General features: G+C 36.2%; 3 protein-coding genes and 1 non-coding gene across 10 annotated transcripts; 2 read left to right on the forward strand and 2 right to left on the reverse strand.

The window, feature by feature from the left end:
- TRNAT-CGU lies at window positions 1,694-1,765 on the forward strand. Its single transcript has one exon. It is a non-coding gene; the product is annotated as a tRNA-Thr (tRNA).
- LOC109712555 (DNA mismatch repair protein MLH3) lies at window positions 2,058-17,265 on the reverse strand. Of its 6 annotated transcripts, XM_020236169.1 has the most exons (26): window positions 17,164-17,253; window positions 16,507-16,541; window positions 16,125-16,262; window positions 14,793-14,844; window positions 14,664-14,711; window positions 12,962-13,116; window positions 12,819-12,876; window positions 11,955-12,012; window positions 11,765-11,857; window positions 11,287-11,452; window positions 11,188-11,203; window positions 10,582-10,805; window positions 10,406-10,484; window positions 10,262-10,318; window positions 8,669-10,063; window positions 8,462-8,585; window positions 8,258-8,378; window positions 7,642-7,842; window positions 7,048-7,092; window positions 6,907-6,957; window positions 6,403-6,509; window positions 5,657-5,705; window positions 4,184-4,243; window positions 3,109-3,181; window positions 2,917-3,002; window positions 2,058-2,552 (listed from the first exon to the last, which is right to left on the reverse strand). In XM_020236169.1, the coding sequence occupies exons 3-26, from the start codon at window positions 16,248-16,250 to the stop codon at window positions 2,364-2,366; spliced, it is 3,633 nt and encodes a 1,210-aa protein (XP_020091758.1). In that variant the 5' UTR covers window positions 16,251-16,262; window positions 16,507-16,541; window positions 17,164-17,253; the 3' UTR covers window positions 2,058-2,363. The 6 variants fall into 6 exon arrangements, 5 of the variants coding, with proteins under 5 accessions (XP_020091758.1, XP_020091760.1, XP_020091759.1 ...); XM_020236171.1 differs by lacking the exon at window positions 16,507-16,541 and having other exon boundaries at window positions 8,462-8,564; window positions 17,164-17,264; XM_020236170.1 differs by lacking the exon at window positions 16,507-16,541 and having other exon boundaries at window positions 8,462-8,579; window positions 17,164-17,264.
- On the forward strand, window positions 19,801-22,907 carry LOC109712686. 2 transcript variants are annotated; one of them, XR_002216944.1, is made up of 3 exons: window positions 19,801-19,982; window positions 20,187-21,328; window positions 22,723-22,907. XR_002216944.1 is itself a non-coding variant. In XM_020236415.1 (2 exons), exon 2 carries the CDS (start codon window positions 20,359-20,361, stop codon window positions 21,199-21,201), a length of 843 nt encoding a protein of 280 aa, XP_020092004.1. In that variant the 5' UTR covers window positions 19,801-19,982; window positions 20,187-20,358; the 3' UTR covers window positions 21,202-21,526. The 2 variants fall into 2 exon arrangements, 1 of the variants encoding a protein (XP_020092004.1); XM_020236415.1 differs by lacking the exon at window positions 22,723-22,907 and having other exon boundaries at window positions 20,187-21,526.
- Window positions 24,084-25,536, reverse strand: LOC109712685 (senescence-specific cysteine protease SAG39-like). The gene is made up of 2 exons (XM_020236414.1): window positions 24,973-25,536; window positions 24,084-24,890 (listed from the first exon to the last, which is right to left on the reverse strand). Exons 1-2 carry the CDS (start codon window positions 25,412-25,414, stop codon window positions 24,301-24,303), a joined length of 1,032 nt encoding a protein of 343 aa, XP_020092003.1. The 5' UTR covers window positions 25,415-25,536; the 3' UTR covers window positions 24,084-24,300.

The raw sequence follows: 25,536 nt of genomic DNA on the forward strand, positions 1-25,536 counted from the left end.
CGTTTGCAGGGATATTTCCGCAATTCACTATGTTTGTAGGGACGTGTATGCAAATAACCCATATATTATATATATATGTGAAATATTGTTCATACTTACGCAGTTCGAAAACTGGAGAAGGACGAAGCAAAGTTAACACCCGCAAGAAATCAAGTGGAACCGATAGGCCATAATGATCTAAGAACTGTTTTATCAATTATATTTGCATTATCAAAGACATTACATCATATTAGATAATCTATAGTATATATTTAGTTATCTTACATAATGTGAATGTTATATATATCTGTATGTTTCGTAATAAATAAATATAATTACAGTCATATTATTAGCTCTCAATATTACGACCTCCCGCCGCAAAGTGTGGGTCATTACACTAGTGTTTAATGAAAATTTATCCCTATCCAACACATCCTCTTGTTTTGAGAACAATAACCAAGTGGAAAACAAAACCAAATATTGTTAGCATCCCCTCTCATGTGCTTGATTAAAAATAAAGAAGACTCGGAAGCAAGAAAATCGATCGCAGAAGGATAACGATACTTTCTAAAGAGTTCAAATTTTTGCTTTTCTATCTTCTTAATTTTATAATCTAACATATAAAAGGCTGCTTGGAAGCAGAAAGTCAGAGAGTGAGGAATTTGTGAGTTTTACAAACTCGATTTCGCACCCCACCCCATCAAGGTCGAAAAGCTGATCTCCGTACAATTGTGAGTGGGAGCTCGAGTGATCCCGCAACTTTGATGTCAAAACAGGCACCAATAGTGATGAATTTCTCGAAATCACAAATTCAACCTCCGAGATCAACATAAACAAATATCCCTAAATATCTTGAAGTAAATAGAGATCAACATAAATAGTTTGACATCTCCCAGTCTCAAAATAAGTAAAAAAGAAGAAAATAATTGCGATTCAAAAAATTGATTATTTTTACAAAATCAGATAAAGAAGAAAATACGGAAGTGGTCCAATCGAACTGACTTATCAAAACTAACTGCGAAAAATTAAAGAAAATAATCAAACCAAGTAGAATAAAATGTTGGGCCACCAAAAAAATATATAAAAAAGGGGAAAAAATAACCATATGTTGGTTTTTTTTTTTTTTTTTTTCTTGAGAGATAGGTAGCATGCTATCCGTTTCGTTTATTTCATTTAGAAATAAACTTAGCTGGAAATGTGAATAAACTTAGATTCGAACTTGGGTCTCGGTTACCAACCACCAAGCCCTTTGCCACTTGCTCTAGGAACATTCGAACTTGGTTTATTAGGCATACAATTGCATGATATTAAGAGAGTGAAATTTGATCCTGTCAAAGCAAATACATTGAACATAATTTGCTGACTCTATTACTGCTGGAAAAGTTAACTCACTCTTTCGATTTTAACACCCTTCAAACACTGTAAATCTTTTAATCACGAATCTCGATAATTAGCTTGTTGTATAATATTGTCACTAAACCATGACAAAAATGAGGTTATATATTACATCATGAAAAGTAATTATCGCTGATGCTATGTGGGATCAGTTGCAGTTTAATCAAACATTACACATAGTATGAGGACTCACTAATAAAATGTTTTGTCACCATTAATCCTAACTTTGAATGCCCTTAAATTGTTGCTATGTATGTATCTTAGCTCAGGTGTAGTGTATATAATCTATATGTAAAAATTAAATTATATGTATGTAGTTGCTTCCGTAGCATAGTGGTAGTGCGTTCGCTTCGTAAGCGAAAGGTCGCGAGTTCGATCCTCGCCGGGAGCTCTAAATTTCACCTTTTTATTTTTGAACATCCCTTTCAACTAATTTTGTTTTTCCTTTTTTTATTTTAATCACTTTTTCCTTTTCCTCCTCTTCTCATTAACACATCTTATTCTTAGTAACACATCTTATTCTTATTTACACTTTTTCAACAGTGTTTTAATTTAATTGAATTTGACTCCATTTTGATTTGAATTTTAGTGTTTTATTGCCCGGGGTTCCAGGGCAAAGAGGGTGGCTTGGATCACGTTGAAGGCCAACCCCAACCCAAGGACCAAAAAAAATAATACATATCTAAACAGGAAGGTCGATGATTCTTTTACTCCCACAGTTTCAGATAATTAAAGAGACATGAGTACGAATTAAAAAAAAATTAAAAAATATACAAATATCAAGAATCGCACAAAGCTAAAGAGCCGCATATACACACTATTAATGCTTTACAAAAGGAGGTGAAAAGAATAGTTCAATTATTTGGAATTATCTTTTTATTGACCTCTCCAAATGAATGATAACCAAATGCAACATACACAACATATACAACAATCTTCTCAAACTTCGTGCCGCGGCACAACCAGGTTGAAACATCCGTTCTCTCTCGTCATCGACGATTCTGAAGCCTTTTGCTAGAGTTGAGACGCATATGCGCTCGTTCGATACCCGGCGTGTGATGGGACAGTCCATGCCACACGTGACTCGGGCCCCCGATCTGTGTTTCAAGCCTCCCCAGTTGCTCGTGGAGGGCCGCCATGTTCACAAGAGGTACGGCGGTTGGCCGCCCATGAGCACACTAAAAGCATAAATTTGTTAGACAAAGCCTTCTAAAGCGCATAAACGCTGTTCCAAAGACCAAAAAAAGCTTAGCATTTGAGCGAACACAAAGGAGTCTGGAGCTTTTGCTGCAATAGGGAACTAAAATCAGCTTCTGTGCCTTTTAATGTTAGAAGCTTCCATTTGAAGCTTCTGCTTCTGTTAAAACATGAAGCTAAGACGAGCGTTTTTAATGTGAAGCTATTACCACTTTCACAAAAAACCCTGTTCTAGTCAGGGCAGAGGAGCACTTTAGTTGAGGATATGGCACTTAAGACCCAATAACTTGCTAGTTGGTTTAGAAATTTAAACAAAAAATAACCTTATGATGCTAAAAGCCCAACCTGGAAGCATAGCGACGTCGACTTCAGTTCTTCGACGATAAGAGAACATTCAGAAGGTAGTAAGGGATCGCCAAACATGATTGCACCTTCATTCATGGGGAAAAAATAATAATAATAGTTAATTGAAAAGGATGGCTATACAACAAAAAAATGGACATGGGCCGAGCTATATAAGATATAGAAGTAATATACCTCTGCAAGCTTTGTAGTTGAGTATACGAATAACTGAAGGAGGGAGAGTTGAGGAACCGTCTGTCTCCACAAGCTGGATATCAAGCGAACAGCTCATTAAGGAGACAAAATTGTGCCATTTTTTAATGAGGCAAACAATAAACACATCAATGGTAGGAGCTAAATGGGTCAGATGATATCATTCCTAGCCAACTTCGGAATTCAAATCCTGCGGATATGGCTTAGAATTCCTTATATGTCATAAAATCCGGATCCATAAGTTTTCTGTCCTAATATAGATGTAAATCTAGTAATCCACACGTTTAGAAAGTTACAAAATGTAGTATGGTAGTCTAACAGTATGTATAGCTTTTACTAATTTTCTAACTTCTAGATGTTCCGTATATTGCAGCGGTGCAGTATGTATGTCCTATTACACTTATAATCATCACTCGCAAGAAATACCGATATATATGGTATCCAATTCATATACATATCCTTACCAAGAAACGATGGTTTTCAAAAGTAGTATTCGTTTAATATTTGTATCCAGAGTGGAAACAGGGAGAAGTGCGCGATTCAGCCACTATCAGAACAGTATTTATCCATTGTCACCCCCCAATCCATGTGCTACTACCATTTTATCAATCTATACCACATTTAAGTGCTTGTTTGGCCCCGGTTTATAAAACAGCTTCTCTAGTCTAGAAAGTAGCAAGCTTCCAAAGAAACTAGGCAATTCACTTTTCACAAACTTTCTAAAGCTTTTGCAGTTTCAAGAAGCTTAAGTTAATCTTTGGCCACAGAAGCAAAAGCTGCATTGAAGAGATTTCCCTGCCAATGCCTTAAATTTGAACAAAGCCATTTATCATGGTGAAATGTCACCCCCCACCCCCAAACAAAAAAAAAATAAAAAACCCCAATCCCTTTCTTTGCAATCAAATACACCAAGGAATGAACTCACTATGATAATATCAACAAATTTACGTCTTTAGCTTTCCAAAAACCTTTTTCTCTCTAAAACGCAAAATGAGCAACACCACCACTATCATTTCAAGACAACAATCAGTCAAGAAAACAAAATTGGTAATGTTACCTGCTCAATGAATTCAATAAGATCTTCCCCAGTAAGATTGACACCTAAAATACAAGGTACCTACATTGCAATTTCAGAAGACATAATTAAAAAGTATCTAAGGTAGAAGCTTAAAAAAACACCATGCAGTGGAGTGAATCATAAAAAATAAGTAATATGTTGCTGGGGAAAACTGAAAACACAAAACTTATAAACACCGCATATTTGCAACAATAAGTTAGTGTTTTCCCTCTCTTGCATATGTGTAGATATGAAGTTCTATGACTAAATATTTTAATGGCCACGCATATAAATAACAAAATCAAGCATCTGGGTCCAGAGCAGTTCAAAGGAGCGGTGATGGTGGGCCAATGACTGAAATATCACCAATCATGACCCATATCCATGATAGCATGGCAGCACAACTAGATTTTCGTCATAATGGCGCCTTTTGAAACAATACTCAAGGTTGTCAAAGTGAGTAGATCCCTAATAAAATCTTTCTTAAGTCCAGTTCAAAGGAGTGACAGAAGTTAAAAAAATAAAAATTAAAAAAAAAAAACTTAAATTCAAATTTCCAAAAATATAAGAATAGAGTATTTTGGTACTAATCATGATTGTTAAGAAATTAACTTCTATGAATTTTCAAGCATTCTAAAAGATTTTAGATCAGATATAAAATTGATTCTTATATAGAAATTTGAGAATATTATTGTTGGTATTCACGCTTTAGTACCATAAAGTCATATTTGATGATAGGGCATCCAAGTCGACGATCCACACTATAAAAAATAATAAAGCATTTGAAGTTTCGAGGAACCAAATATCACGTTTTTTTCTAGAAGCATTTTCTAATGGATCAAGCGACCAGAAAATGAACGATGGAGATTGAATACTCCCGAAAATTCACGATAGGATTCTTCAATTCAAGATCAAAAGTGTCTATCTTGATAAAAATAGTTCAACGAAGTTTCTAACAAAAATTCAACTAATTGGGACTCTTCTATACCGTTACAGATGCAAACATAGCATACCGGCCGTCAAAATTTATCAATTTTGAATTTCTTCAATCGTTAGGTAGATGATGTTCATGATATTTGGTTTCTACAAACTTCATATGCTCTCCATAATGTTCAATTGTTTGGATCATCAATTTGGATGTGATATCATGGAAAATGATTTGATACTATCGGAGCCCGAATACTACCAATAGTATCCTAGCTCAATTTTCAACTTATTATAGTTTAGGAATGAATTTTATCAGTATAGTTTTACCATAAATTTTTTTGATGGGAATATGATCCTTTATTCACTTGAGTGTCGTAAGTAAAAGAAGAATATCAACCAATTATGATATAAAAGTAAATAAAGCCATAAGAATTTCTCTGGAGAACTGAAAAAGGGAAAATAAACAATTGAAAATCTAATCAAAAACTAGTTTTCCTGAGAAAAGATGATCTGAATAGATAAAACAGAGCTACAAAGAGTACTTACAGCAATGAGAGTGACAACACCAGCATGTCCCTTTAGAAGGTTCATGTTCCTGGAATTAGACCAAGATCTATTGAAATCTATCTGAGATTTGTAAATACATAGCAAATCAGGAAGACTGAATGCATCTTATGTGACTAAAATTGAATAGCAGTTCAACATACTAAATCACGTACAAGTTAAGCTTATCAACAAACAGATCCCTTTGACCAAACTGTTTTGGTTCACCTATATAAATCCTTTCACCATCCAATCTCAAGGCAATAAGTTCTCTCTTTTCTAACTAAGAGTTTCCAGTCTTCTCACCCTAAAGGCAAATTCAACTATGATGGTTATCGTTATTAAAATTAAGAAAATTATATCCCTTTGTAAAAATAGAACCAGATGAACAAATCATAGCGAAAAAGCATGCTTCAATTAGCCAGTCATTTCATGCAGAATAACTGCATATTTGGTTCATAATTATAAGATAGTCATACTTGAACGAAATACCAAAAGCTCATACAAGACGGTGATACAATAAAAAATGAAAAAGCAGAAAACAAAACTAGAAGGTATGAGAACAAAATATAGTGTTTGAGTAAAAAAGTAATTTTCTATCGCAAGGGAACTAAAGTTCTAACATAATGCTTTTGAGAGAAAAGTTCAAATATAGCATTGCTAACTTGCGAACCTTTAACTAATAAAGCAAGGTAGGTAAGAAAAAGGAATTCATGTTTTACGTAGAATTCTCAAATATAAACACCTACCTTGCAAAAGCCTCAGAGGACTGATTTGAGTTACTGCAGATCCAACCCCATTTCAGTATGTGCTCATCATACTTATGCAGTAGCTGAAAACCCATCTCAGGAAGAACCTAACATTGACATTGAAACAAATAAAAAGACAACATAAGTAGTAATTAGTGAAGCTCGCCTGTCATCACAGACTTGCATCCCTGTAAAAATCATCTAATTACATTCATAACCCTATGAAATCTAAGTGTTTATTTATACCACTCAAAGTCGCAGTTTCCCACAAGAGTACTCTTATCTAAAGCTGGGGATCAATATACTTAATGTGGCAAAGTTGATTTGAATTAACAAAATTTATTGTTAAAATGGCATTTCTTTTTTATGTATACATATGTAGGAAGCAAAGTTTCCAAATGTATATATGAAAATTTTGATCTTGTTGGGATGCAATGTAAATAGATGATATTTGGCAAATATCTCAAAACAAAAAGAAGGCAGATAATATGATATGCCTCATACCAACTCCTCAGCATCCAAGTAAGTAATTCCACAACCTTCACCAGATAAGACCTGTGTTTTTCAGTAGCAATGTGAGATGCACAGAAAATGTAAAGCATAACATGATGAAAATATAAATAATACGCCATTTAAATTGGTAACCTTTCTGCGGAGCTCTTCCAGACGAATTCTTTCATCAGCGGCATGCTGTAAAAATATGAAATACGTTTTTCTCAGTAATTAGAAGAAAATGCATGAAAATCCAATATACTTAAAAAATCACTTCACAACTCGCAACAATATTCAGCCACATCCGACATTTCAGTCGGTGTTCTAAAAAGCCAGTTTACACCAGCTGCTAGAAACAGGTCCAACCAAGACTAGTGATTCAGCCATATCTAAAACCCAGAGATCCGCATGAACCAGAAACTTTTATCTTAAGAACCAATTAAGCCAATGAACGGGATGGTTTAACCAAACAGGATGAACAATGTGTTTGAGCAAAACCTACAGAATGCTATTATCTCTAAAGCCTCGAAAAACAAGCAGCTACACCAGTCTAGATCAAACAGAAGGCCTTTCAAAATTCCTTATTAAACACCAGTGTATAAATGACTAAGATAAGATGGTTACTAAGAAGATGAGAGTTATAAGTAAATACTTTTCTAAAGATGGTTACTACGAATAAATTATAAAGGAATTTTGAGGGAACTGTTGGTTTTAAGATTGAAAAGAAAATGGACAGGAAATGCAAACCTGATCTACAATGATGAGAATTCCACTTGCCAGCACAGGAATAAATTTCCTATCCAGCTGAAGAAGAACTCTTGTGTCTATGAGAAGGTCCTTATCCATCCTCTGAGGGACTAGTGAACTACCAGACATATGTAAAAGACCAGAACAAATGTCCAGGATATCGCCAGTGCTTTCGGTAGAATTACATGGCAAGTTTCCAACCTACGTAGCAAACAAAGTTAATGAATTACTAAATCAGTTTAGCTCGTAGAACAGATAAGCTTTTACATGATCCCTGCAAAATCATTTATTCACATGTGGACCCCTGCAAAATCCAAATTTTAAAATATATCCTTGAAAAGTTCAACTTCTGATAAAAATATTTGTGGGATTCATCCAACTCACGGGGAGAGCTGGTTTTGTATAAGAAAATAAATAAATAAATAAATATATAAATAAGGGAAGCAGCTTTGTAACTACAACAGTTTATATGTAAAATAATAAAGGGTAAATATGATAATTCCACGTTTGCAGAAATATGTGCAAAATTTTCAGGAGGTATTTATATAAATGCCTGAACAGTGGACAAGTCCATGAAAGATTAACAACATCCTCTGTAATAAAGATAATACTCAACTGTAGATTGTGCTGATCCATCCCGCCACTTAGTCAGTTCAGCAGTAGTACATTCAATTTCACTGGGACAGGACCTCTTTATTTTATGTGTTCTCAGATTTTCATCATGCTTGTCTCTATTACTGGAGGAAAAATAAATGCTGAGACTCAATAAAACCAGTTGGATGTTAAACTCAAAAACAGACAAAGAAAACAGGTGAAATACCTGAGATTTAGCTCAGTAGACTTGCTGATAGCAGGCTTCCTATAAAGCTCGGATGCATATACTTGTGAAAAATTGTCCACTGATGAAATAGCTGCATTGTCCGCTGAGGATATAGCCTCTATATCTTAAATGAATGCAGTTATAAGTTTTTATAAGCCAGTAACTGTGTTTAGAAAGAACAGCGCAACTATGATACAATAAACAAACCTGTTAAAATTTTGGTGGACTGAGAATTATGCCTCCTTCCTGCTGTTCTGGTCAGGCAATCATTTATGATGGAAAATTTACACTTGCCTCTGTGAAAAGGCGGAGCAGAATGACTTCTTGATCTGACCATGTGAGACCTCGATGGACGACAATTTTGTAGTTTATTCGAAAAAAATTCACCCAACATATCATGATCTTGGGTTCGGGAAATTTCTGACTCTGGAAAAAGGTCAAGAGAGCCAGAAGTTGACAAACCCATCTCCTCGCTTGACTTACCAGATGCATAGCCACCTTCCAATGCTTTATCCTCCAAACTAAAATCATAGTGCATTTCTCTCCCAGGGCTAAAAAGAGAATTGTGATCCAGTTCTTGTTTTCTATAGCTTACTGGTGAATCTTCAACTATTTTGTTCCAAGTAGATCTATAAATATCAGTAATTCCTTCCATTCTTCCATTGCATGGAGAACCAACACTTCTTGACCTCTTATCCCATTCAGAGGAAGTTCTTACACTGTCAAAAATCACTTCATGTGATCTAGCATTCAAAGAACAAGGGGAATCCACTACTAACCAATCCCTATCAGAAGATCCATATCTACAGCCAAGTCTCCTAGCTGGGGCTGTATTCTGTAGGTCGCTCTTTGCAAACAAATAGTGATCACAAGAACTTGATGACCCATCCAATCCCCTAGCTTTTTGGCATTTTCTAAAGATGCTGGACCAATTACTGGAGGTGTCAACATATTCTTTATGAATGCTATTCTCTAGACTCGAAGTTCGAGGTTGATAATCGGCTTCTATAGCATCAAAAGAGTCGTGAAGTATAAAATCCTCCCTGAGCTTATCAAACTTGATACCAAGACCACTATCAGCTGCGGTACCTGTTCCTTTCATGCTGAGACAGGGACGTGGAAATCGGTCTTTTTGCATGCCCGCTTTGAACTGTGGGGTATCGGTCTGTAAACTCTGATATAATTCTTCATTCAAACTTCTAAAATTACTTTGAGTTATGTTTTTCTGCATGAAATTTGCTTTCTCAAACTTTTCTATAACCTTGGGAGTAAGATTAGAAGGGATATGATTCTCTAGTAAAAAAGAGCTATCGGCTAACCACTGATGAGAACTGCTGTCCGCACAAGCCATTTGGTCATCTATGGATTTGAAAAGAGTTTTTGTTCCACTAGTTACACAGGGAGAAGCAGGAGAACTGTTCAAGGAAAAACTTTGAATATTTATAGGCAGTATTCCATCATTCCAATTAACATTTTTATCTTGCACTGTGAAATCCAGCGGAGCAGTAACCGGGCTACAGGAAAGGGAGCACCGAGATAAGTTGATACTGCATTTCTTCTTTCTCGTACATGAGCTCTTTGTAACATCCATATCAAGTATGTCTGGCAATCAGCAATGAACACTGAGGAAATAGATAATCCTCATCCCGTAGTGTATACAGTTTAAGATGTTTGATTAAAGGAAATCTTTAACAGAAGAAATAGATACAGAATAAAATTTATATGAGAGGTAAAGGACAAATAATGTCAAAAAAAGACTACATAAAGAACAAAAAAAAAAAAATGATACAACTTAAGTACCTTCATTTGGAAGTTCACTTTTTAAAGATAGGCCAGCTTTAGCATCAGTTGATTTTCCTGTGCACAAAGTGAAAATAAAGCACTCCAGTCCCAGTATAACATCAATTAAATACAACATTTATTTAAAGAAATAAAAGAAAAGACCTTGTGATGAGAGTACTAATAGTTGTTTCCAAAATTTTGTGATGGCTTGATCAAAAAAAGACAAAGTAGTATTCCAGTCCTGGAAAAGAAGAGCAACTTGAAGAACAGCTGAAAAGAGTTTGAAGTATAGCTAATGAAATTAGAACGGAAAGCAAATGGTTAGCACAAGATTGCACCTTGAATTCTATAACTGTCTTCAAAGGTTCAAAATTTAAGTCATAGCTAGAAATAGGGCAGCACAAGTTGAGCAGGAAAGCCGGGTACCCAAGTGTCCTTTGCCTTTTCTTGCTTTGAAACTCAAGCTTATCACTCTTCTGGGCCAATGAACACTGAAAACTGGCTGCCATACTATTAAGCAAATTATGAATTGGTCCTTTGCTGACAAATCTCGAGTTAATATCTGAGATTGTTAAGCTTGTCCCAAGTTTCCAAATGATAATAAATAAGGAGGTATTCATTTGCATAACCCTGTGAAAATTTCATATACGTATGTATCCCTGCAAAGTCTGAAACTTCCATACATGCCCTTCTAAAACTTGATTGTTTACATATGTACCCTTGTAGTCACAACTCACAAGAATGCCTCTCTTTAGGACACATACAAAAGAGCACCCAACGAATTAGAAGACTGCCTAACTCAATTTGGTTATTTTCGTAAGAAACTACAGTTTTGAAGGGAGACTTAATTTTATAGGGCTATGTATGTGACCACATGATCTTCTAGGGACATCTATGTAAAATCCCTCAGAAAAAAGTATATTTGAGGTGAAGAAAAAGGATACAAAGATACTGGAAAGCCTGTAAGTAAAGTTCACTTTAGTGAAAGTTCTTACAAATGATCCAAAATAATATGGTATTTAACTATTCTTGTCCGTCGATACCTTGGTAGAGAAAGCATCAGATGGTCCAGATATGTATCCAGAAAGAATCATTACTTCATCAGAGGAAGCAATTTCATGTAAACAGTTGGAGATAGAATCCCCAAAAGCATCAGATACTAGTGGCAAAGGATTCGAACAAGGAACCGTGTAAAGCAACTCTTCATCACTGCAGTCACAAGTCATGTCAACAACCGGTGAAATTACTGCCTGCACCCATTGTGCAATGTCAACTGTGCACACCCAATCATCCACTCTCCAATTCAATCTGATTCTTTAATTCCCAACACTCAGTTAGTCGTAGACTTTTCTAAATTTTAAAATAGTTTTTATTTGAAAGATTATTAATAAATAGGAAGGGATGGAGAGCAGATCACTGTTGATGCACGAGTTGGCATGCTGTACTGGGTGCAGGCAATATTTTCTCCCCTAACTTTTAGGCATCATGGATTTATTTACTTGTAATCAACACAAGAATCACCTCTCAATGTCTGCAACCTTGAATGAAACTTGTGGATGGGCAAGAGCAATTCGAAGTACACATTTCTTCACCAAATGGAGCACTTTTTTTAAGCTTTGCAGAACGTGATAAGAAACAACCACCAAAGCATTAGTTTCATTAGTACTAAAACATCAATGAAATTAGTTTCATTAGTAGTCATGAGAGAAACCTAGAATGCATGCATTTCCTCCGAACTGGTTGGTTGTAAAATAGATCTCGAACAATAACTGCAAAAGATGAAAATCAATCATAACCAGAACTTTCAACAGCTTAAACATACAAAAGCAAACATATTTCTAAGGGTTAGACGATGCCATCACCTGGTTAAACCTATATCATGTGTCAAAGTTGTATAAAAAATTGTAGTTGAATAAACATTCACTACTAGCTTAGAAGCGTAAGTATAGTGAATAATCCAAAAGAGAGGTGTAGTGCAGCTGAGGATTGGACAATCTTGAAAGCAGTAGGAATATAAAGTGGAGGCAGTCTCCAAATATCTCAGTAATCAGCCAAGTTAAATCTCGTCATGTTCACAAGGGACCTATTTGGCCCAGTAGGAGCTTCTACAGAACCGTTGTTTGAGTAGACTTGTTTGAAGAAGTACTAATAGCTTTTTGTTAAAAGACCCCACAACTACTTCCTAAGTAGCAGAAGTGGGAGATTAATTGAGATGTTTGCCTTTGGGGGCAACAACTCATCACAACTTTCCATAGAAAAAGCTCCAGACATTTTGTTTGTGATACTCCTGGCAATTTGCGATACACCTGGCAATTGTTGCTTGGAGTTGCACATTTACAACCTTGACATATAGTATATAATTTTGCATGCTATAACTATGCAATCTTAACAAACAATTTCCTTCATCTTAGAAAATAAAGACTTGCAGCTCTTTACTAAACAACAAAGCAAGTGTAGTTTTAAGCAATAATGGCAATAGTTGATTTTTTAGATAAGTAATAAATTAACAAGCCTCAACAAATCTAATCCTACTGCAAGAGATACCACTTTACTCAGAATCCTAGCAGCACACTACCCGTGGTTCCCGCAGCTTCCCTCTGATCATCTATCCCAAGAAATAAGCATTTTGAACCCTGTATATCATGCCAACATATACTTTTAGTATAAATAAAACTTAAAAATAACATATTACACTTCAAAATCAAAAGAAAGACATGCCTTTATAATCTTGCAGTATGCATTTGGCCTACCACGAGCTTTTGTCCTAACTTCCACCAAAGAAATATCAGAAAGGGAACTCAATGCTTCTCCTTTGAAACTCACCTTTCCAGTATCATGTTCCGCTTCATTTATGAGGTGATACTTGGAAGTTGCTGTTCACAAAGACGAGACACAGAAAATAACAACCATCATAGCTTGTTCCATTTCTCACCATAGAGATGCAGATTGTATAAAATAGAACATTATTTTAACGCGCAAATGAAATATTCCCTCTAAAATGGTACATAGTTAAACAAATTAACACTCTGCTTTTAGCCTTCATTTTCAGTATAGAATAAGAAACCAACCGAGAAAAATAAGTTGCAGCCCGCATATTCTTTGTCAGTAGCACAAGGGCTGTGGAATTACTGACATTCTATGAATTTTAATACAGAAAGAAAAATGCTTTTTGTTTCTGTAGATGTGAATGTCAATGTTCAATAGCAGCAATCACAAAGACGTCCTGATTAATTGGAACTCTTTTGTGCGACCGTAATTATTATGCTAAAATAGATAGAACTTGCCTCAAATCAGAGTTAACCTTATGATGATGCATTAGGTAACTTTCAAAATTAGAGAGAGAGAGAGAGAGAGATTGCTCAAATGAATCCCCTCTCACCATTGAAACCTGTCCAGAGCACTCCTTTTCTAACTACATTTACCACCAAATCTTTGCTAGTCGCCTCAATCTATGTTATTTTCTGCTTCCAGCATCCTCTTTTAACTTGGACTATCTTACCCTTTTAAAAGTACATGTAGATCTCTGTCCTATAAACAAACAATCAATTTCATCAAGCTTATCATACTTTCACCACGTTCTCCAAGCAGTACACAACCCATAATTGACCTGTCTCGCTGATTTTGTCCTCAACTAAAACAGCAACGCTACTTAGAGAAAATAGTTAACTTCTAATCATATCCTCCCTCAAACTAGAACTTTAAATGATCGGTACTAATTTTATTTGATTGGTGTTAATGACAAAGTGAACTCATCTACCACTTTAAATGATCGGTACTCGTTTTATCCGATAGGTACTAATAACAAAGTGAACTCATCTACCACTTGAAATGATCGGTACTAATTTTGTCTGATTGGTACTAATAAATTAATTAGAATCCTAATGTCATACTGACTGCTTCAAATGTATGAGAGGGGACCCCAAAAAAAAACCAAAACAAAACAAAACAAAAAAACCAAAAAAAAAAAACTAAGTTCTCACCAACTTAGTTTGTTAAATTATTTTCATACCAATATGCCATTCTGAAGAATGACTTGCAAGAGTTTTTCTTATTGGAGTTGAATAATAGTACTAACAATGATGTTAAAACTTACGATACATTGTTTCTCTTCTGAGTTCTGAATAATCAATTGTTCAAATTCCTTATAAGGATCTGTAACAAACTGTAAGGCAACAATAAATACTAGTGTTCCAACGCTTCAGCTTCACCTCCATAAAGGGGTTAAAAAGGAAAATCAAGCTAAGACAGCTATATGTATGAAGAGGAACAATATTTTAATTACATATTCAGAAAATTTTTGGTATGAGCCTGACCATGAGAATCCGCTCACAAGCATATAATGCACAGATCATATGAATAGGAGGTAATAAGCAAAGTTGTAAATGAATTACAGTTTCACTATAAACTATTGCAGTATTACCATATTTCTGTCCCAGAATGACCAATCCTTCTCGTGTAATACCACAACCTGAAAATATTTGCGGTGCGCAAGCATGTAGTAAATATTATTTCAATGCTGAATAAAATAAAACAGTAGAGATTCACTAACCATCATCTTCTACTTTCACATAACATGCTTTGACATTTATGAATACATCAACCTGAAACAAGCATCCCATTGTTATAATTCAACCAAAAAGAAAAAAAATCATATGTACAATTTCTGCCACAAAAGGATAGATACGAGTAATAATCTTATTCAACTAAGATAATCTGTTAACCAGCGCCAAGTCAAGACCTCAATAGCAAATCAATTAATTTCATATTGATGTAATTATTCCAAGACTATATTTAATAGATACCTAAGTAACAGCACAATCAAATTTCATGACAAGAAACATTGAAGCAAGGTGAACCTCATTGTACAAACTAGCATATCATATTTTTACCTTGCCACTGCAATAGGATAACTTTGCAAACAAAATAAATTGGAAAATCCCAGGAGAGAAGAGTTTTAACTTAACAATATATAATTTGAGGATTGTCCTACAAGCCAACCACAACATCCTAAAAACACAAATAACAATTCGCCATTATTTGCTCTCTCATTATATCTCATGATCACTATCACATGCTTCATTTCAAACGCATTAAGATACCTGAATGGAAATATGCCGCTAAAATTGGAAGCATAAATTTGTAATTTGTTCATTTCTGAGCAGCTGGTTTTGTAAGACTCTTTAGAAGAAACATGCAATATCTTTGATATTAAAGCCGCATGTTCAGCCGACGGATAGGATAGAATCAAAAGAAAGAGCTCTATTGGGGAAAAGAGGGATTAACAGCTTGTAGAGGGTCAGGGACCATTGGGCTTCTACTTGGTTCTTCGTAGTTTTGCATGTACTGAAGTTGACACTTTGGCCCCGTTTGGCACTTAGCATTGGATTGGATAGTACAAGACAAAAGAGCAATATTGGGGAAGAGTGAGAGTTTAACAACTTTCAGAGAGAGGAACAGGAAGGGGGTGTGTAAGGGAGGGGATCCACTAGGACACAAGGAAGAGTTTGCGAATCCACCAATCCAATTCCGTTCAATCCAAAACTCTATAAGGGAGTCAATAATCCCATTCTAGCAGGATTACTTGACCTGATCAGATTTGATCACCCCAACCTTCCGCTTCACATGAGACCTTCAAGTTGCTAACCCTCTTTCTCTCCCAACGTAAGCCCTTCAATCTTAGTAAATAGCTCATGATAAGAAGCAAAACATATAGGCTTGACATGTAATAGTTCGTGTGTCCAGGAATAAAATTCATACTCTAAACTTGCAGCTTTGATAAAGTTCAAGCCATCAAATATGTCTCTGTGTGTGTGTGTGTGTGTGTGTGTGTGTGTGTGTGTGTGTGAGAGAGAGAGAGAGAGAGAGAGAGAGAGAGTATTACCTTCTTAGCACCTGCATCAACACTGTTATATATCAACTCTTCTACAACCCTTGGTAGATCAAACAATACAACACTCGAATGTAGCGGACCATGGACATTTCTTGGTAAGCGCTTTATGCTCTGCATTTATGATAAAAGCTGAAACAACAAAGATCATATCAGACAACCGTAATTATGTAGCACCAGCAAAAAAAATCACCCTATTTTCCCTCAAAAATAAAGAAAAAGCAATAATAGAACAATAATTCCATAATATGAAATTTTATAAGTTTCGTTATCAAGAATTTCAAAAGAGACAAGACACAAATAAAAGAAAGAAAACTCCTTCAGAGACTCAATCTTCTTCACAATCATAGTTTTCAAACAGTTTATCTTTCATTACCTTTTTTTTGTTTTTGAAAACTTAAACCAAATTCCCTGATCAAAAGAGAAAACATTACAAAGATTAGCATCAATCTAAAAGAAATTTCCATAACACATTCAGTGGAAGTAACCCAAGTAACCCAGAAATACTATGCTATATCAAGAATTCAAGTAAGAATAAAATAAAACAAGAAAACTCCAATGATTCGATCTTTTTCAAAATAATAGTTTCCAAACAATTCGTCCTTTCTTTCCCGAAAAAAAAAAAAAAAAAAAAAAAAAAAAAAAAAACCTTTAACCAAATTCCGTGATCAAACAAGCAAAAAAATTACAAATAGTGGCAACAACCAAAAAGGAATTTCATAGTACGGTATCTAACCAGAATACCTGGTATCAAGAATCCAAGGAGAAAAATTAAACACAAATTGAACAAGAAAACTCGTAGTTCTCAAACAGTTAACCAATCCCCTGCTCAAAACGACAAGAGATTAGCCAAAATGAAGGCGATACCCCAATATAAACGGAAATTTTCGTGTTGCTTGTCGAAATTGAATCGAAAAGATTGGGTTTTGAAGAATCCGAGTGACAAACCCTAGAAGGAGAATCAGCGATCAGAGAGAGAGAGAGAGAGAGAGAGAGAGAGAGGTGGGTTTGAGAGAGAAGAGCTTGTTAATACCTTTCCAAAAACGGAAAGAAAGTGTACGTAGATATTGATAGTTTCTCACTTCTCTTCTAGGGTTTCGTCGTCGTCGTTGTTGTCGTCGTCGGAGTTCTCCCGGAAAACGAGCGTTGAACGGCGAGGGTTACAACGGCGGGAGAGACACGAACAGTAACTGATGAGTGCGCCTTTAACGAGCAGAAAACAATCGCATTTATAATGGACCTGGTCCACTAAACCAGATTAGGATAACACTTTTTTATTCTTTTTCTTTTTTTTTAATATTTATAGTTTTTTTTGGTCAATTGCATACAGGTCCCTGCAAATACAGTGAATTGCAAATATATTCTTATAAAGTTCAACTTTTATAAGTTATTTCTAGAAAAGTCCTAATGTTTTCAGACATGTCCCTGCCGTTAGAATCCGTTAGAAAAGTTTAGTAAATCAAAGTTAAATACTTTATCCCGATTAATTTTTGACATTTTTACCCTTTTTAATATTATGCTGTTATAATTTTTGAAAGGACATATTTGTAATGGTAAAATTAGAAATATAAACAGTTTTCTAACGATTCTCTAACGGTAACAAACTAGATGGATATATTTGAAAATATTAGGACTTTTACAGGGATAACTTATGAAAGTTAAATTTTACAGAGATATATATTGTAATTCACTATATTTGCGAAGACCTGTATACAATTAACACTTTCCTTTTCTTCCACTTGTATGCTCGTCTACAGGAATAGTATTTGAAGTTTATATATATATATATATATATATATATATATATATATATATATATATATATATATAGTGTAGAGCTACTGTGCTATTGGAAATATAGAGAATTTGATGCTTCCGATTTTTTGATCCTTAGATTAAGAATTGTACGGTTGGGATGATTGCAGTCCCCCCTAGGAATGAGTAATACTCCTAGAATTGAGCGGTCCCCATAGAATAATAGTATTAATCCAAAGATTAGAAATAATTAAATGGGCTAATCTAAGAGTCAAAAAGTCGAAAGCACAAGATCCTCTATGTTTTCGATGGCATAATAGCTCAACTATATATATATAGAGTCCGGCTGGGATGCTATTTATAGCACCAAGCGTTTGGTGCTATCAAATTTTCCGCCGTTAGATTTAACTCTTTCACTATTTTCATCAGTTAGATTATACTATTCAACTAATAGCTTACTCAACCCTATGGAACCCACATCATCCTAATCATATATTTTTTCATCCAAGAGCCGAAAACCTAATAGCACCAATAGCTTGGTGCTATTGATAGTATTGCAGCCTAGTTCTACATATATAGAGAGAGAGAAGATATTATTGTATTTTGTAGGCAATAAATTTTTATACACCAATTCAACGGCACTATGGCCTCGCTTGGAATTACCAATTAATCACATTATTTCCGATGAAAAGGCACAATAAAAAATATTTTATTTATTTTTACAGTTATATGCCTATATCATAATGAGTCTGATATGATAAAAGTTTATAGTCCAACTAAAAAAATAAGAAAAAAAAACACAGCTTCACGTGTGGTTTTTCTCACTACTATTCATTTACTGTTAGATTGTTTGTATTTGTAGTTCACTGAGGTTGAACTCGTGACTCTCGGCATTGGCATTTGTTTCGACACCGAATTCATAAGATTAACCAACTCCCACTCATAACCGCATGAGAAATCAACATCTCGACCTAGGTGAAATAGGGGCCAAAGTTGGATTCATGAAACCCGCAAATTTGTCACTATCCTGCTTACTTCTTTTAAATAACCCCTCAGTCCACTTTTACCCTAACGAAAAGAAGAATAAATGAAAATCCCTTGAACTTTAGGTTTTTTTATAAACAGGCATTTAAACTTTCATTTTAGGCAATCAAACTCTAAACTTTATAAAATAATCCACAGATTCTTCTCTTCAATTGAAATTACATTGTCATTTTGGCTGCAAGTCTTGCACATAATCTTTTAGAGCTTCAAAACACTAAAATTATCAAAATTAAAGCAGAAAAAATAGAATTATTTATATTTTCAAGTCTTACAAAATTGTGTAAGACATCCAATCGCAGCAGCTATATAATTAATAAATCCACTTGAGAAGAAAAGATTTTAGAATTATTTAATAAAGTTTTGAAATTCTAGTTGCCAAAATTAAAAGTTTAAAGCTCCTATACTAAAAAAACTAAAGTTTAGGGACCTTTTTATATATATATTTTTTTTTTCAAAAATTGAGAATGCTAAGAGTGTATCCCTAAACTAGATTTAAATCTTGCACTTCTCTCATCCAAGGATGTAGGACTTATTATTATACGTAGGCGTACAGATAGCAATTTCAAATATTAATCTACGGATCGTTATTTTATGTTGGGAAAAACTTCACATGTTAATTGCGGTTTACCACTTTTAACTTTATTTTTTTATTTTTTATTTTTTTATTAATACATCTGTTTTTTTTTTGTTAACTAACACGTGGCACTTTCTACTGAGAAGATAACGAGGAGTTTAACGAAAATATTAAAAACAGGAAAAGATATATAAAGTACTAATTAAAAAAAATTTGTAAACTACAGGGGTAAATATGAAATTTTCCTTTTTTTTTATTAGGAAAATATATTTGTGCGGGGGCCGGGGAGCGAACGTAATCAACGGCGGCCCCCTATAAGTGAGGTGAGCGACGCTCTCTCTCTCTCTCTCTCTCTCTCTCTCTCATGGGTTTTTGGGATCCCTCGTTCCTCTTCTCCCTCCGAGGGCGTAAAAAATAATCGCCCTAGGTCGAAAAAAGCCCTAATTCCCACCCACTGATCCCCAGCTCACGGAGCCGAGGTAGAGTTCCCAGCTTTTTGATCCCTTACGATCTCATTTTCCTCCCGTTTGTGGGGAAGATCTGGTGATTATTGTGACGTTTCTCACGAGCGCTACGAATTTTGATTCAATTTGATGAGTTTTATCGGAATTTCGGAGAATCAATTGTGGAATGATAAGAATCTGGTGATCGAGCTCACGTTTTTGCTGTAAATTTTGTTTCAGGTACTCCGACGAGCGAGTGTGGATTCCAAAACCCTAGTTTTGATCCCGTGGATTTATGATAACTGAGGAATTTTGTGATTCAGATGTGCTTCTGGGTGTTGGTTATTTGATTGAATCTGATATGTGGGGAGTTGATTGAGTGGAGAAGTGATTTAGCTCTGCAGGGGATCGAATGGAATCATTTGACCTGAATACCAGTTTGCCGCCTCGGAAGCGGCTGCTTGCCGGATTGAAGTCAGGGAATCTGGCTCACGATTTCCCATTCCCTATTCCTCTTTCTTCTACCGATCTTGGGGCTCGGCTTCGTGATGTTATCAACTCGACCACTGCTTCCCCTGAAGAGATCATTGAGGTGGCCAATTCGGTAGCTTTGGCCGCTGCCGATGTCGCAGCTAATGCTAGGGCAGTTGCAATTGAGAAAGCCGCTATAGCTGCGAAGGCTAGGGCTTCTGCTAAGAGCGCCTTGGAGATTCTCGATAAAATGGCGAGGAGAGAACGAAAGGGCCGGCAAACCAAAGCCAAGTTGAAAAAGAAACATGTCCCTGTTAAGCTCTTCTATAAGACCAAGCGGTCTGTAGCGAGCAGAGAGAGCCTAGAAAATGATGAAGAGATTGCTCGGAGATTGCATAGTGCTATGAATAGCTCCCCGAGAATTTCAAAAAATAAGCAAAAAAGGAATTTTTGGAGTAGTGAGAATGAGGGAATATCTGGTGAGCGCAATAAGAAACCAGCTATTTCTTGCGGTGGGGTTATTCAGTCGAGTAACGGATCTAAGGTGGATAAATCCGAAGGGAGAATTGTTATGTATAACCAAGCTAGGGTTTTTGGGACGGGGGAGGACTCCAGCTATTCAACAGGAAAAGATAAACTCAACCCTACTGTAGGCGCTCAGAATGAAAAAGTTAAGAGAAAAAGGTGTCTTTTAACGCAATTTAATGGTGTAGATACGGGGAAGCCTAAAGAAAAGTTGGATTTTTCAGAAAGAAGCAAGTATACCGATGAACTCAAAGTATGAAATGTCTGAAGGATGGTTAAGTAGCTAGAAATGCATCCACGTACGGATGCAAGAAGTTCAAAGCATCACACTGCTCTTAGGCTATCAAAACCTTGCATTTATTGACATGTTTAAAGGTGGTAGCGAGGTAAATTAAGCTTTACCCATAAATGCATGCCTTTCGCATTTTGTGTGCTGTAGATTTAAGTTTATCTTCCACTATGATCTAGATAGAGAGGGAGAATAGATTTTCTTCACCAGGTAGTTGCTTGTATTTTTGTTTTAATAATATGAAGAGCTTGCTTTACATTCAACAAATGATCAAATGCCTTTGTTACTGTACTCATTATTTTTTTTCTCCCATTCCTTACTATAGTTGCTCAAATAATGTTATTTGTTTAATTTACTTTTTTCTCGAAGTTCTTACTATATCTGCTCAAATAAATATAGTTGTTGTTTGCATATGTTATAGTAGTTAAGTTTTTGAACTATCCAGTGAATTAATGCTCGCCATGCTTTGCCTAAATTGGTAGTTTCCCATGGTGTTATCTTGAGCTCGCATAATGATAGCCATGCTTATAATTGGAGAAGGGACACTACTTTGCAAAGAAATTTATTAAGCACACCGCAAAAAAACTATATCATCTATTAATGCAATTTTTTTTGGGAAAAGTACTTCTAGAAAGATAATCCGGCATGAGTTCTTTAATAAAACACGATAGTCAAATAGGGATGCAGGTAGATTTGGTCGAGTAAAATGACTGCTGACGACCCGATAGAATCTGTCGTGCTCGCTCATGTCTTAGTTTCTGCTTATGTAAGTAAGAGCTGAAGTTACCTCAACGTTTTCCATGACATCAGAAGCAGAAGCTTCAATTAGAGCTTTTGGTTTTTGGGCCAAAAGGCTCATCTCAGCTCGCACCAGAGCAAGTTCATACCATTTGTTTTGGCCGATGACTGAAAGCTTCTGCTTGCCAGAGTGGAGAAGCTGCTCTAGTAACCATGTTAGATGGTCAATGTAAGAACCCTTTGCTTTTGTATATCCACTAAAGCTCTAGTGCGCAGGAGAAGCATTAGATTTGAATTTCCAAGTATCATATGCCTGCTTCCCCTTTCAATACAAGAATTGGTAACTCTTTGAGCTAGCTGGAGATTTTGTTGATGTGCTGTCGGAAGGATTTACAATTTTTTTTATCGACATCCTTCTAGCAGCTTCTTGCCATAGCAAAAATAGAAGTTTTAAATTAATGCTTTTGCAGTGGCTCATTCCAGCCTCTCACCATAGCAAAAGCTCTAGAACTTTTATTCGTCAAACACACGGTCGAACAGGCACTAGGTTTCAGCCTAACTGTATCTACTATAAGCATTGTCTCAAATTCAAAAGTGTGAATCTCCCGAAGGTAACTAAAAATAAAAATGCCCTGTTCATCACATCTTTTGCGTTTCAACAAATATGATCGGTTATCTTATTGTACTTCCCATTTTTTCTGTCAGTAAAAAGGATCAAACTGCCTTAAATTTCTTTTAATTCTATTCTTGCAGTTGCCTGTCGATCTTGTCAAGGATTAAAGCTTACTTTCCAAGCATCTTTGGAGTGCTAATTATTCTTCAGTTTTTTAGCGTAGCTTTTTCTCTCAATTTTTAACTTAATTTGATGTTTGCTAATGCTCAGTTTCATTCTGTTAATTGATGCCTTTAATTACCTTTTTCTCACATTTCTGTTTAACTGTTTAATCTTGAATGTTGGATATGCTGTAGTATCTTTACCTTCGGTTAATTGATTTCTTTATCAGAATTACGTTTCACTCCCATCCTAATTAAGAATTATGTTCCAATTTCATGGGAGCGATTAAACATGTTGTTAAGTGTTGGAGATGCCCTAAATTTTATCCTATGATAAAATTCTAACATTTTCATTCACAATGTGTTCTTATACATGTGCCTACTTTCTGCTTTCTACTGCAGCACTAATTGTGCTGCGAGGTTCGAAGTAATTCTACTTCCTCCAAAGTGAGACATTAAAAATGAGAAAGACTACACATAAGTTCAGGCATAAGTAAGAATTAGATTAATTTTATATTTAAATAAAAAGGGTTTTTTTTGCATTTGGCTCTCTGAAAAAAAATTTATTTTAAAACTAGCCCCAGCAAATTTATATTTGCAAAAATGGTCCTAGCCTTGCCATGCAGTCGTCATGTCAGCGCCACGTGAACGGGACTGGGCCAGTTTGTTAAGTTGAACACAGCGGTAAATGATTCACCGTGTTTGAAAAAAATATAAATATATGGTGAACCATTCACTGTATTTGAACACGGTGAATGGTTCACCTTGTCTAGAAAAAATATATGTATTGCTATAAGTATTGAAAAGGGGACTAAGGGGAATATAAGTGTAGAACACGGTGAATCATTCACAGTGTTTGAATCCAGTGAATGAATCACCGTGTTCAACTTAACACCCCTCCGGCCTGCGCAGCGTTGATGTGGCGCCTGCATGGCAGGAATAGGACAAAATTAGTAATTATAAATTTGATGGGGCTATTTGTAAAAAATAAAAATTGAGGGGGGCAAATGCAAAAAAAAAGCCAATAAAAATTAAATTATTTTTGAAAATAGAAAAAATAATGTATAGATTGATAAGAAGCAATAAAAAGAAAATAGTGGATAATTTTGAAACTCTTTCTAACACAACGAGAACACCTCTCATACTATAACCCAACTTGCCAATGGGTTAACTAGAGCACAAAAACCAATTAGCAACTAGCTCGCTTTATGAATTATTGAACTAAATTCAAAATAAACTAAATAGATTAATAGGTGAATTTTACAGCACCACACCCAACATCGTACAAAGGAGGATTCGGCTATGAATTGTCATTATTTGAATAAAGAAAGAAACCGAGCTTTAGGATAAACAACACCCACAGGTAATCCTATTAGAAGTGCTTCATAGCAACATTTTATACATTCATTTATGAAGTTACCTAATGACTTCACTTAATAGTACTATTGCACCCACAAAGCCATCACAAACATATATTTACATAAACATTTTTCGCTATATTATTTGTATACGTACATGCACTCTGCATATATAAGTAAGCGTATTCCATTTTGCCCATCAAGCAGTAGGATAGGAAGCTTCCATGGCGATGCCGCAGAGTCCTTCTTTAGAATTCACATCTCTTTCCATCCTTATGTATCCGTTCTCGCCCCACGACGAGCCCCACGAGTTCTTAATGAGCCAGTATTTGGTCCCGTCGCTCGCCACGCCATATCCCACCGCAGTAACCCCGTGGTCTAGATCGGTTCCGCAGTCGCCGGTAAAGACGCCTCCCTCGTACATCTGGAAGGCAAACCCGCCGGCGTCTATGGCCACCGACACCGGCTGGTGGGCCACTGCCTTGAGAAGGGCAGACTCATGGTTCGCAGGCACGTCCTCGTGGCCTGAGATGGAGGCGGCCGCATCTGCCTTGCGGGTGTTGCACTTGCCGTCTGCCCCCTTGTAGGGGTAGTTGGCTTCCGTGGTTAGACCCCGGTTCTTGACGATGAAGTCGAAAGCCGAGTCCATTAGCCCGCCATCGCAGCCCTGGTCTTGCCCGTGGACGTCGCAATCCACGAGCTCTTGCTCCGATAAGGAGACTAGCTTGCCGGTGGCAAGCTTAGCGATCCCTTCCGTTGCAGCTACCGCGGAGAACGCCCAGCAACATCCTAGTTTTGTTGCGTGTTAGAAATATAAAGCAACTAAATTTCAAACTTAAAATCTCGAATATAACAACTATTACGTTCTCACCGCACTGTCCTTGATCCTTCACAGGAGTAACCGCGCCTTCAGCCCTCCAGTCCATGCTCGCGGGCACTGCAGTAACATTTTCGTACCTGAACCGCTTCGCCGTGCTCGCCGCCGCGCCCGACTTCGGCCTGAAGCCGTTGTGTGTGGCCCTGAACTCGTCGTTGGTGAGATCGGCAAACCGGTTCAAGCCGAGCCTGAACTTGTGGTTTCCGTTGTTGAACGTCTGAATCAGCTCGAAGTTCGATTTGAATATCTCAAACCGCCGCTCTTTCTCCGCAGCGTCTTCGTACGCTTTGCCGTGCTGAGCCATCCACCTCTCGTGCCTCTCTATCATCGACATCTCGCCGAGCTCTCGAGAAGCCGACGCGAACGAAGAAGCCCGTAGAGTTAGAACAAGCAGAGCCATGCAAAGGCCTTGGGTTAATATCGTGGGGAAAGCCATATATAGTAATTAATAAACTAAGAAGTTGATATATCTATATATGCACACTTAATTAATTAAGCAAGGGATATTGGATCATACATATATGCATGGGTTTATATAGAGAGATGGGAGAGGCATAT

This window comes from Ananas comosus, linkage group 7 (assembly GCF_001540865.1).
Source record: "Ananas comosus cultivar F153 linkage group 7, ASM154086v1, whole genome shotgun sequence".
Classification (NCBI taxonomy): Eukaryota; Viridiplantae; Streptophyta; class Magnoliopsida; order Poales; family Bromeliaceae; genus Ananas; species Ananas comosus.

Excerpts from the sequence above, each read along its gene's own strand:
- LOC109712555 (XM_020236168.1), bottom strand. The coding sequence starts at position 16,250 with ATGCAGAGCATAAAGCGCTTACCAAGAAATGTCCATGGTCCGCTACAT. Across the intron at positions 8,586-8,668 it reads GTCCACCAAAATTTTAACAG|ATATAGAGGCTATATCCTCA; the intron begins GTTTGTTTATTG and ends CATTCATTTAAG. Across the intron at positions 7,093-7,641 it reads TTCTCATCATTGTAGATCAG|CATGCCGCTGATGAAAGAAT; the intron begins GTTTGCATTTCC and ends ATATTTTTACAG.
- LOC109712685 (XM_020236414.1), bottom strand. The coding sequence starts at position 25,414 with ATGGCTTTCCCCACGATATTAACCCAAGGCCTTTGCATGGCTCTGCTT. Across the intron at positions 24,891-24,972 it reads GAAGGATCAAGGACAGTGCG|GATGTTGCTGGGCGTTCTCC; the intron begins GTGAGAACGTAA and ends CAACAAAACTAG.
- LOC109712686 (XM_020236415.1), top strand. The coding sequence starts at position 20,359 with ATGGAATCATTTGACCTGAATACCAGTTTGCCGCCTCGGAAGCGGCTG.